The 13,165-nt window shown below is 47.2% G+C and overlaps 1 protein-coding gene across 5 annotated transcripts in view; it reads left to right on the top strand.

Annotated features, from left to right (window-relative positions):
* The first annotated feature begins 273 nt into the window (after positions 1–273).
* LOC109880205 (tax1-binding protein 1 homolog B) overlaps positions 274–13,165 on the top strand; it is a 31,721-nt gene continuing 18,829 nt past the window's right edge. For all 5 annotated transcript variants that reach the window (XM_031817591.1, XM_031817589.1, XM_031817592.1 and 2 more), the window contains exons 1-5: positions 274–399; positions 2,934–3,127; positions 11,688–11,790; positions 12,365–12,555; positions 12,671–12,829. In XM_031817591.1, coding sequence (XP_031673451.1) covers positions 2,951–3,127; positions 11,688–11,790; positions 12,365–12,555; positions 12,671–12,829 — 630 coding nt within the window. In that variant the 5' untranslated portion in view covers positions 274–399; positions 2,934–2,950. The remainder of the gene's footprint in view (positions 400–2,933; positions 3,128–11,687; positions 11,791–12,364; positions 12,556–12,670; positions 12,830–13,165) is intronic.

Raw genomic sequence — 13,165 nt, 5'->3', positions numbered from 1 at the left:
CTAGGCCGTCATTGTAAATAAGAATTTGTTCTTAATTAACTGACTTGCCTAGTTAAATAAAGGTTTTTTAAAAATGGTCCAGATATATTGACATCTACCATTTTGAAGGGTCCTACTCAAATTTCAGAGTTTAATTCCTGTAACAGAAAGTGGGTCAAATATCTATTCATTGTGCCATTCGTTATTTTAGCAACACGTTGTTAACAATTTGTTACATTGTAACACGTTTGGAATTCCCACATGACAAATAACGGTATTTCTCCGGAAGTGATGTAGCTAATGTTGTTATTCTATTCCAGGAAGAGAGGACGGGGATTGCGTTTAACATCGAGCAACTGCGTCAATAACAGTTTAGACGAATAACTTTGTTTTTCCTCTACTCTTCAGCATGGCAAATGGGTATGTTATCATATTATGTGCTCTTGTCGATAAAAAAGAACAACTATTGAAAAATGTATTCGTCTTGCCCTGGTAACTTGATATGCTAGCTAACGAACTAACTAGCTAGCTAACTAGCCAAACCAAAGGGTCCCTGACAAAGCCAGGGCAGCAAACAGATAACTAGCTAGCTAGGTGGGTGGACGGACAACTCACGCGATCTTGGGAGGACATAGTACAAGGTTGGCTGAGAATTTTCGAGAATAGTCATTAATCTCTGTTAAAGCTAGCTAGGCTATCTCTAAGGAGTTAGCTAGCAATATGTTAGATTACTAGCCTAAACAAGCACTTTACAGCAGGATGCCAGTTTAACTACACGATTTAGCTAGGCCTTTTTCTTTGTTTTGCCACATGGCTATATTTATGTCTGGAAACCGTATGATACTTGCCCAGTTAATTCTAATGCCATTACATTAACTAACGTCAGCTAGCCCTAAAGTTACATCATTAAGTGATTTAATTTGGCTCTGACACACTCACTGACACACGCACTGGGTTGTCAACAGTTCAGATAAAGATGCTATCAACCTGTAAAACCAAACTAGGTAGGTTCATGTCACTCATCACAATCCATATAATAAATGTATAATTATATATATATATATATATATTTTTTAGGTCACATACATTTGGCATGTCGAACAATGCTCTGCTATTGTCTGGCAATGATGAATTGTATAATTTGGAAATGTTTTAGTACGAGCCTGTTTTTAACATGATTTAGTGTGAGAATAAGTGGTGTGTGTTACTGGTGTGTTTTGTCTAGATTACAACCCCTGGCCTGTGTTTTCTTTCTCTATTTACCAATGTTGTCTTAGTTACTTCTCTTGTGCACCATTTTCCTGAACACGTCACTGTGACTGAACAGAGAGACTGGAAATTCCTGCTCATCTTGTCTGATCTTTAGGTCTCTTTATGTAGGTTTGTGGTGTTTCTCTTGTCATGATGTGTGTTTTTTTCTCAGATTTATTTTTATCCCAGTCTCAGGCCCCAAATGAGGTGTTTTGGCTCTTGGTAGGCCATCATTGTAAGTTAGAATTTGTTCTTAAGTGACTTAGTTAAGTAAAAAGTTAAATAAAATGAAAAAGCCTACATGCCTTTATAAGACTTTTAGCTAGACTTCAGTGATATACCTTTTATCTGTTGAGAATGAGATCGTGGACAGCATTTTTTGCACAAGTCCTTTGACTGTTAACTTCTTTCTCATTGCAACAGTGTGGAATGTAGAATCTCTTATCTTGTTTCAGGGAAATGCTGACAGATGTTGTGGCCAGAGGACATTTAGGCGACAGTTTAGGCCAGACTAAACCGATACCCTTTATAGTTCACTATATGGGGAATAGCATTTGGACATTAAACACTCTCTCACTGTGGTCGCTGATCAAGTCCTTTGTCTAAATATACCGACAACATTTAGTTTGGTTCTTTCCTCTGAGGTCTCAGCGGATGAAACAACTAGAGGCCGTATCTGGATTACTAAATAAGAACCGTCTGAATGAGATGGTATCCTTGCTGCTTTCTGTGAACCAACCACACTGCAAAGCTAAACACAGGAAGAACACCGTTCTAACCAATTTGATTTGCATTTTTAGATAAGACCTTTGTTGTTGGTACATTTAGATTACATTTGACATTTTAGTGACTAAGCAGATACTCTTATCCAGATCGACTTATGATGTTGTTATGTTAAACTTTCTGCTTGTTCAGTCATTGACTTCATAGTTTAGTGAAGAGCTGGGGAACAGACCGTATCAGACCAACCCTTGTCAACTCTAGTCAGGGATGATGAGCGTGTCATAGTCATGCACACCACAGCAACAACAGTAGTCATATTCACCACGGCAACAACAGTAGTCATATTCACCACGGCAACAACAGTAGTCATATTCACCATGGCAACAACTGTAGTCATATCCACCACGGCCGGGAACAGTAGTCATATTCACCACGGCAGCAACAGTGGTCGTGCACGCCACGGGAACAACTACGTGAACAAGATTGATGACGGCATTTCTGGTCCGGGATGAGCCTATAAGACAGCTACTAGAGATGAATATCTTTATGACAGACTAATGAGCCATAACTGAATCTACTGGGCTAATAGGCCCACTGTCATCTGCCCTTCTGGAGACTGAGCTTTGTAAAGAACACCATGAATTGAAACCTTGTTGCAGTTATTTGTAGAAGATGCTGTCTCCTTTCCTTTTTTGGAATACAGGACTTCTGTTGTCTTCCCATGCAGCCTGTGCTGAGTGACCCATGCCTCTCTGTTGTCCTCCTCTTCCCATGCAGCCTGTGCTGAGTGACCCATGCCTCTCTGTTGTCCTCCTCTTCCCATGCAGCCTGTGCTGAGTGACCCATGCCTCTCTGTTGTCCTCCTCTTCCCATGCAGCCTGTGCTGAGTGACCCATGCCTCTCTGTTGTCCTCCTCTTCCCATGTAGCCTGTGCTGAGTGACCCATGCCTCTCTGTTGTCCTCCTTCTCTTCCCATGCAGCCTGTGCTGAGTGACCGATGACTCTCTTCCTGGACGGGACATCAGTAGGCAGTGCCATGGACACGTCAAACTTTGCACACGTCATCTTCCAGAACGTGGGGAAGAGCTACCTGCCCCACGCCGCTCTAGAGTGTCACTACACTCTCACCCAGTTCATCAAACCACACCAGAAGGACTGGGTTGGCATATTCAAGGTGAGTCCATCCTCTCTCCTTCCTCTCCCATGCGTCTTTTTTAAGGTGGACTCTGTAATATAGCGTACATCACATAGGGTTACTTTCAGCTTACAGAAATCAAACACAATTCCAAATCTGCCATTATTTAGCTCCTCCCAATTAGCACATAGTGTCATTGTGTTTATGCTATCATGCCAACACCTTGTCACGGCAAACATTTTTTCCACAGCGATGGAGTTGGCAAGAGCACGAACAGATCTGGGACCAGACTAGTTCCCAATGCGTTCCATAGTGTTAGTCTGGTCAGTTGTGGTCATGGTGTTATTGTTGAAGCCTGTAAGCAGGAAGTACCCCTGGCCACACTGTGTAGAATAATAATGTCATGTTGCTTATTCATCTGCCCATAACAGGTCAATTCTATTTTAAAGGACCAAGGGCATCTGTCTTCCAAACTTGATTACACTTCTAGAGTGGGAACCTGGACACCTACTGACCTATAGTTCCTATCTGGCCCAATCCACTCGCTGTGAACAAGCATATTAGAATTGTTGTGTGTCCCTAATAGTTACCGATCCCCTTTTATAGGGCACTACTTTTGGTCAGGCTCCATATGGCTCTGGTAAACAATAGTGCACTATATAGGGTACCATTTAGTACTTAACTGAACTCTCAAGACTCCTGGTTTATCTGAGAGGTTTTGCTTTACTCATGTAAAAAAAAGAAAAAGTAAGTGTTTTTTTAAAGTAAGGTAAACCATGTCCTGTAACCACTGTGTTTGAGTGCACTCTCAGTATGAAAAGTGAGGTTGGCAGAGCAGAAGGGGGGGGGGGGGGTCTTTTTGTCCTGCTCTGCAGACTGGCGTGTCCCAGATGGATCTGGTTATAGGAGCACATTAAATCCAATGCACTGGCAGGTATTGATTTTAGCCACTTCTGTAGTGAAAGATAGCGGGCAGAGTGGAGCTGGGCGAGGGCCTCATCCAGCAGGAGACCAACAGCAGGAATGCTACTATAAAGGAGATGTGGAACTGATGAGAGGTGGTCTGTATGTCTGGGCTCACATCTCATCAGACCAGATCAAAGCAGCAGTCTGTTTCTGCTTTCTCTCTATGTGGGCTGGATTGAATGCAGTTCAACACACACACACGATTGCTTCTGTTTCTCTGTAGTTTTATGGCACTGCAGAATTAATTTTTATCAGAGCGTATGGCAGAAGCCTTCAGTAAAAAGTGACTTTCAGTGTCATATAATTATATCTAATTGAACGGATAAAATGATTAAGTTTGAGTTTAAACTAGAACCATAAACTGTCTCCATAAAAGCAGAACACAAGTTTCTTTTAAACATGAACCTGCTGTTTAATCTGTGAAGTGTAGCATGGCAGAGAGGAGGACAAGCTCCAGTCAGTCTTGTTGTTATATTGGGACTGAGACTGTCTGTCCCAAATGGCACCCTGTTCCCTATATAGGTCACTACTTTAGAGCACTATGTAGGGGATCGTGTGTAATTTGGGACGCAGCGTCCGACACAAGGGGGAGGATCAGTGAACATCTGGGAATTTGTTTGAAATATTGGAGTCGTGGATTTGATTGGAGTGTTGTCTGATGGCGATGTCATACCACAGCACCTAACTGCAGCAGTGGTGCAAGTTCTCCCAAACCCCAAACACGCTAATTCACCAAGGTGGAAAAAGCAGAGCAGTGTGGAACATAAATCGTGTAAATGTTCCCGGGCGTGTTGACAGACAGGAGGCGGGGGTGCCAAGCTGAGCTCCAGGCAACACTCACAGGAGGACAGATACCTGGACCATGACTCTCTCTCTGTGGGAAGGGAAGAACACTACTGCTACCTAACTTGAGGACCAAACTGAAGTGATGAGGAAATCCAGCAACTCTTGGAGGACAGTGGAAGTAGATAAAAATTATTAAGGCCTCATACCAAAACACACAGATTATTTTTTATCAAATTATACTTCACTCACTGTCCCCAGAGCTGTGCTGTGTGATGCAGCTTCACGGCTGGGTCCAATACCTCAGCCTGTAAGGTGCTATCGCCCCCTAGTGACTTGGAGCTGCTATCGCCTCATAACGGATGAACTCAGATAAACATTTTGTCTTTATCTTTCAGCCTGAAATGGTTTCCTGTCCTTGTCTTTTTCTCTTAATCTGCACTGATCTGATAGGTCATGATAGGGTAGAGCAATAGGGTGTTAAAACTATACTGGGTGTGTAGGGCGGCAGGTTTCCTAGCGGTTAGAGCGCTGGGCCACTAACTGAAAGGTTGCTTTTCCATGATTTAACCTAGTTTCTCAGAACATTTGTACATGTACCTAGGCTATGCAAACCAATAGTTGTGTACAACAAATGTCATAATTGTGTAACTGATGTGAAACGGCTAGCTTAGTTAGCGGTGGTACGCGCTAAATAACGTTTCAATCGGTGACGTCACTTGCTCTGAGTCCTTGAAGTAGCTCTGCAAGGGCCGCGGCTTTTGTGGAGCGATGGGTAACGATGCTTCGTGGGTGACTGTTGTTGATGTTTGCAGAGGGTCCCTGGTTCGTGCCCGGGTATGGGCGAGGGGACGGTCTAAAGTTATACTGTTACAATTGCACGGTACCACTCGCCAAGATAAACAACATGTTTCATCCAACCATTTATTTAGCATCAGCAGCAGAGCAGTGGGGGACAGACAGACTCTTGTTAGGCAGCACCGTGTATTCTGCCTGTTCTATCTGTCTATGGCTCTTTGATGTTGGAATGGTTGCTTTGAGTTGTGCTCTGAGCGCACACACACAAACTGTGATAGAGGAGTGCCGGGACAGGCAAACACATCCTTTATAATTATCCTGTCGTAGAGCACAGCTACTAGCCCCTAACCTGCAGCGTACTATGCTAGCTACTAGCCCCTAACCTGCAGCGTACTATGCTAGCTACTAGCCCCTAACCTGCAGCGTACTATGCTAGCTACTAGCCCCTAACCTGCAGCGTACTATGCTAGCTACTGGTCCCTAACCTGCAGCGTACTATGCTATCTACTAGCCCCTAACCTGCAGCGTACTATGCTAGCTACTAGCCCCTAACCTGCAGCGTACTATGCTAGCTACTAGCCCCTAACCTGCAGTGTACTATGCTAGCTACTGGTCCCTAACCTGCAGCGTACTATGCTAGCTACTAGCCCCTAACCTGCAGCGTACTATGCTAGCTAGTAGTCCCTAACCTGCAGCGTACTATGCTAGCTACTAGTCCCTAACCTGCAGCGTACTATGCTAGCTACTAGTCCCTAACCTGCAGCGTACTATGCTAGCTACTAGCCCCTAACCTGCAGCGTACTATGCTAGCTACTAGCCCCTAACCTGCAGCGTACTATGCTAGCTACTGGTCCCTAACCTGCAGCGTACTATGCTATCTACTAGCCCCTAACCTGCAGCGTACTATGCTAGCTACTAGCCCCTAACCTGCAGCGTACTATGCTAGCTACTAGCCCCTAACCTGCAGCGTACTATGCTAGCTACTAGCCCCTAACCTGCAGCGTACTATGCTAGCTACTGGTCCCTAACCTGCAGCGTACTATGCTATCTACTAGCCCCTAACCTGCAGCGTACTATGCTAGCTACTAGCCCCTAACCTGCAGCGTACTATGCTAGCTACTAGCCCCTAACCTGCAGTGTACTATGCTAGCTACTGGTCCCTAACCTGCAGCGTACTATGCTAGCTACTAGCCCCTAACCTGCAGCGTACTATGCTAGCTACTAGTCCCTAACCTGCAGCGTACTATGCTAGCTACTAGTCCCTAACCTGCAGCGTACTATGCTAGCTACTAGTCCCTAACCTGCAGCGTACTATGCTAGCTACTAGCCCCTAACCTGCAGCGTACTATGCTAGCTACTATCCCCTAACCTGCAGCGTACTATGCTAGCTACTAGCCCCTAACCTGCAGTGTACTATGCTAGCTACTAGCCCCTAACCTGCAGCGTACTATGCTGGCAACTAGCCCCTAACCTGCAGCGTACTATGCAGGCAACTAGCCCCTAACCTGCAGCGTACTATGCTGGCAACTAGCCCCTAACCTGCAGCGTACTATGCTAGCTACTAGCCCCTAACCTGCAGCGTACTATGCTAGCTACTAGCCCCTAACCTGCAGCGTACTATGCTAGCTACTGGTCCCTAACCTGCAGCGTACTATGCTATCTACTAGCCCCTAACCTGCAGCGTACTATGCTAGCTACTAGCCCCTAACCTGCAGCGTACTATGCTAGCTACTAGCCCCTAACCTGCAGTGTACTATGCTAGCTACTGGTCCCTAACCTGCAGCGTACTATGCTAGCTACTAGCCCCTAACCTGCAGCGTACTATGCTAGCTACTAGTCCCTAACCTGCAGCGTACTATGCTAGCTACTAGTCCCTAACCTGCAGCGTACTATGCTAGCTACTAGTCCCTAACCTGCAGCGTACTATGCTAGCTACTAGCCCCTAACCTGCAGCGTACTATGCTAGCTACTATCCCCTAACCTGCAGCGTACTATGCTAGCTACTAGCCCCTAACCTGCAGTGTACTATGCTAGCTACTAGCCCCTAACCTGCAGCGTACTATGCTGGCAACTAGCCCCTAACCTGCAGCGTACTATGCAGGCAACTAGCCCCTAACCTGCAGCGTACTATGCTGGCAACTAGCCCCTAACCTGCAGCGTACTATGCAGGCAACTAGCCCCTAACCTGCAGCGTACTATGCTGGCTACTGGTCCCTAACCTATAGCGTACTATGCTGGCTACTGGTCCATAACCTGCAGCGTACTATGCTAGCTACTAGTCCCTAACCTGCAGCTTACTATGCTAGCTACTAGTCCCTAACCTGCAGCTTACTATGCTAGCTACTAGTCCCTAACCTGCAGTGTACTATGCTAGCTACTGGTCCCTAACCTGCAGCGTACTATGCTAGCTACTGGTCCCTAACCTGCAGCGTACTATGCTAGCTACTAGCCCCTAACCTGCAGCTTACTATGCTAGCTACTAGTCCCTAACCTGCAGCGTACTATGCTAGCTACTAGTCCCTAACCTGCAGCGTACTATGCTAGCTACTAGTCCCTAACCTGCAGCGTACTATGCTAGCTACTAGCCCCTAACCTGCAGCGTACTATGCTAGCTACTATCCCCTAACCTGCAGCGTACTATGCTAGCTTCTAGCCCCTAACCTGCAGTGTACTATGCTAGCTACTAGCCCCTAACCTGCAGCGTACTATGCTGGCAACTAGCCCCTAACCTGAAGCGTACTATGCTGGCAACTAGCCCGTAACCTGCAGCTTACTATGCTGGCTACTGGTCCCTAACCTGTAGCGTACTATGCTAGCTACTGGTCCATAACCTGCAGCGTACTATGCTAGCTACTGGTCCCTAACCTGCAGTTTACTATGCTAGCTACTAGTCCCTAACCTGCAGCATACTATGCTAGCTGCTAGTCCCTAACCTGCAGTTTACTATGCTAGCTACTGGTCCCTAACCTGCAGTTTACTATGCTGGCAACTAGCCCCTAACCTGAAGCGTACTATGCTGGCAACTAGCCCGTAACCTGCAGCGTACTATGCTGGCTACTGGTCCCTAACCTGTAGCGTACTATGCTAGCTACTGGTCCATAACCTGCAGCGTACTATGCTAGCTACTGGTCCCTAACCTGCAGTTTACTATGCTAGCTACTAGTCCCTAACCTGCAGCTTACTATGCTAGCTACTAGTCCCTAACCTGCAGCTTACTATGCTAGCTGCTAGTCCCTAACCTGCAACTTGCTGAAGAACAGTGTGCTGACATTACGTGGTGGGTTTTATGGGAAGTATTTTAAGCATGTTGGCATAATGTTTTTTGTTAAGAATGTGTTTTGCATGTTTAAAGGGTATAATTAGCTTAGCTCTTGGATCAACTAAATGGCTTTGGTCTGTTGTGGGAACTCAAGATTCTCACTTTGTGCACGCTATTGTTATACCAACCTATCCCGCCAATAGACCTATTGGATTAAGTCTACGTTTCCAGCATGATTAGACCCATGTATGCACGCGGTATCCACTCCTCTCCTGGTTGTAAATGTGGCTGTTTATAGGGCAGACTAGGCCCTCTGGTCCTGTGAAAGGTGCTTTAGTCCAGTCCTGAGAGTCTCTTCAGCCCCTGACTCTCACCTCTCTCACCACTAATGAGTGTTACTGCAGTAAAGCCTACTTCTACTGGCCTTCCTTCATTCTGTAATGACAGTCACTAACTATGTGCCTGCTTTAATAACTTCCTGTTCTTTACGGCTGGAAGTGGGAACGCCCCCCAGGGACAACTACCCAGGGTACTCTCAACAACACTGGCATCATTGTAGCGTAGCACAGGAGCATCTGTAACGCACACACACACACAGCAATGATGCGGTAGTGGGGAAAAACAAGCTGGTCAGACGGATGGAAGGAGCACGCTGACCATATGTAAACAAACTGTGAGAGAATTTGTGATGGGGAGAGATTTTGTTTTTGCTTACATAAAGTCTCATTGGTTAGATTAAAGTTTTGGTGTTGTCTGTCTCATAGTTTGACCGACCAGGCAGCACAGCCTGTAGCCTCGACCTGGAACCTCAGGCAGCACTGAGCCTGTAGCCTAGACCTGGAACCCCAGGCAGCACAGAGCCTGTAGCCTCGACCTGGAACCCCAGGCAGAACCGAGCCTGGAGTCTCGACCTGGAATCCCAGGCAGCACAGAGCCTGTAGTCGTGACCTGGAACCCCAGGCAGCACAGAGCCTGTAGTCTCGACCTGGAACCCCAGGCAGCACTGAGCCTGTAGTCTCGACCTGGAACCCCAGGCAGCACTGAGCCTGTAGTCTAGACCTGGAACCTCAGGCAGCACAGAGCCTGTAGTCTCGACCTGGAACCCCAGGCAGCACAGAGCCTGTATTCTCGACCTGGAACCCCCAGGCAGCACAGAGCCTGTAGTCTCGACCTGGAACCCCAGGCAGCACAGAGCCTGTAGTCTCGACCTGGAACCCCAGGCAGCACAGAGCCTGTAGTCTCGACCTGGAACCCCAGGCAGCACTGAGCCTGTAGTCTCAACCTGGAATCCCAGGCAGCACAGAGCCTGTAGCCTAGACCTGGAACCCCAGGCAGCACAGAGCCTGTAGCCTAGACCTGGAACCCCAGGCAGCACAGAGCCTGTAGTCTCGACCTGGAACCTCAGGCAGCACAGAGTCTGTAGTCTCGACCTGGAATCCCAGGCAGCACAGAGCCTGTAGTCTCGACCTGGAACCCCAGGCAGCACAGAGCCTGTATTCTCGACCTGGAACCCCCAGGCAGCACAGAGCCTGTAGTCTCGACCTGGAACCCCAGGCAGCACAGAGCCTGTAGTCTCGACCTGGAACCCCAGGCAGCACAGAGCCTGTAGTCTCGACCTGGAACCCCAGGCAGCACTGAGCCTGTAGTCTTGACCTGGAATCCCAGGCAGCACAGAGCCTGTAGCCTAAACCTGGAACCCCAGGCAGCACTGAGCCTCTAGCCTAGACCTGGAACACCAGGCAGCACTGAGCCTGTAGCCTAGACCTGGAACCCCAGGCAGCACTGAGCCTGTAGCCTAGACCTGGAACCCCAGGCAGCACTGAGCCTGTAGCCTAGACCTGGAACCCCAGGCAGCACTGAGCCTGTAGCCTAGACCTGGAACACCAGGCAGCACTGAGCCTGTAGCCTAGACCTGGAACCCCAGGCAGCACTGTGATCCTGATTTCGTTTGACAGTTTTATGACCCTGGGCTGACATTCTGGATGTATTTTCTGTACTTCCCTCACCAGCCATCAGTTAACACATAAAATTCATATAATTACATCTTGGTTTCCATTTTGACGTATAACATTTTCACCTATTTTCCCCTTCCTGTTTGAGGTGAGCTGTTGCCGCTGTTCCGCAGCGGAGCATGTTGACGAGGCCGGGCCTCATTATAGGCCATACACGATACGTGGCACGCAGGAATATAGGAATGTTGAAACCATCCCCCATTTTCACGTCTAAAACCTTCACATAACCTAGAGCCTAAGTGGTGTTTACGTCTTTATATTGCAAAAGGTTTTCATGATTGTGGCCCATATCGACACCATATAGGACCTTTCCTCTACATTGTGGTAGCTCCATATTGGCTAATAAAAAGCATGAGCTGGCGTACAACCAGAGAAAATGATTTAGTGTAGAGGTGCTGACTAACGGCGAATAAACTGTAAGCTATAAAAAATACATAGTCACACACTCTCTATATAAACTATTAACTATTATTGGTTAAAACAGCAACGTTTCGCCATCGCTGTGCCTTCTTCAGGGTGGCTACAATGCCACTGTGTCATGTGTAGGCAGGATACTGTTTCACAGCTTTGGGTGGTTTCTCTGTCCACTAACCTGCTCCATTATTACTGGATTTATGTCCCAAATGGTACCCTGTTCCCTATGTAGTGCGGAGTACACTATGTAGTGCACTAGGTAGTGTGATGTAGTGCACTCTGTAGTGAATAGGGTGCCATTTTTAGGTACAACCTGTGTGTGATGTGGTGCATTGTGTCCATCCCCCCCCACTCCTCTGTGTTGCAGGTTGGATGGAGCACAGCGAGGGACTATTACACATTCTTGTGGTGTCCTGTTCCTGAGGACCACACTGAGGGCACTGCCATCCACAGAGCCGTGGTGTTTCAAGGTGTGATTTGGGACCACTGACTGCGCTGTGGATTTATACAACGTTGACACTTTTTCTAACCTCAAGTCAAGAGGCCTTGCACCTCAGAGAGCTGTTAAGACTTTTATACCAACACAGTAAAATATGAAACTCTTGTTTTGGTGTTAACAAGATGGTTTTCATTGTGTTCATTGCGTTCTTTATTAATAGGTAGACTGGGACTGGGACCAGAAAAGGGTTCTGTTGCTTAAGGTTGAAACTGAGATCCTGAGCATTTGTTTTATGTTTTAAATCACAATGAACATGATTATGTAGATTGGGGGGGTTTCATAGTTCAGCTCTCCTACTCGGAGAGGCTTGACGTTGACATTTGAGTCATTTAGCAGATATTCTTATTCAGAGCGACTTACAGGGGCAATTAGAGTTAAGTGCCTTGCTCAAGGATTCGAACCAGCAACCTTTCTGTTACTGGCCCAACAGTCGTAACCGCTAGGCTACTTGCTACCTGATATGACCCTAGATACCTAGGCCCCGTCCAGAATGACCCCCTAGCCCTAGACTGTTTGTGATGTTGGTTGTTGTGTTCCTCCCTCAGGATACTACGTGCCCAACGATGATGGGGAGTTCTACCAGTTCTGCTATGTGACCCACAAGGGGGAGATCCGAGGGGCCAGCACGCCCTTCCTGTTCCGGGCTCAGAGCCCCTCAGAGGACGAGCTGCTGACTGTGGAGGATGAGTGCAACTCGGACATCCTGGTGGTGACCACCAGGACCGGATACCTGGAGGTATGTCAGAGAGAGAGAGAACAAGGCTCTGCAACGATACACACACGCACCCGCATGAATACACACACACACACACACACACACACGCCTCAATGCTTTCTCTTTGTCCCTGCAGCAAAAGATGGAGGAGGCCCACAGAGAGAAGGAGGAGCTGGTTCAGACCATGAGCCTCCTGCAGAATGAGAAGGTGCAGCTGGAGGAGGAGAAGGGGAGACTGCATAAAGAGTGTGAGCAGGAGAAAGAGAAGTTTGCCCAACTGAGTCGAGAGACCCAGGTGAGAACAACTCCTGGCAGGTAGAGCAAAACGTAGCAAAACCCTTTGAAACGGACAACAATGAGTGTTCTTACTGATCAAGTTCAGTTTGTTCCTCACTCATTTCCCAACCATTTTCTCTCTGTGCTGTGTCCACTGAACACAACCCTGGTGGCAGTTGAAACGTCTCCCTCTAGCCTGTCTCTCAGTATCCCCCAGTGTGCCACACACACATCGTTCCACCTCTAACCATTATAAATAAATAAAGAAGTTGACAGTAATGATCTTGAGTGTGATCACTGTTCAACAGCAGATATTTAATACTTTGACATGTATCTTTAAAACATTGAGTTAATG

Source organism: Oncorhynchus kisutch, unplaced genomic scaffold (genome assembly GCF_002021735.2).
Source record: "Oncorhynchus kisutch isolate 150728-3 unplaced genomic scaffold, Okis_V2 scaffold1082, whole genome shotgun sequence".
NCBI classification, from domain to species: Eukaryota; Metazoa; Chordata; class Actinopteri; order Salmoniformes; family Salmonidae; genus Oncorhynchus; species Oncorhynchus kisutch.
Note: the sequence above shows the minus strand (reverse complement) of the source record. Positions and strands in the feature narration are given on the sequence as shown.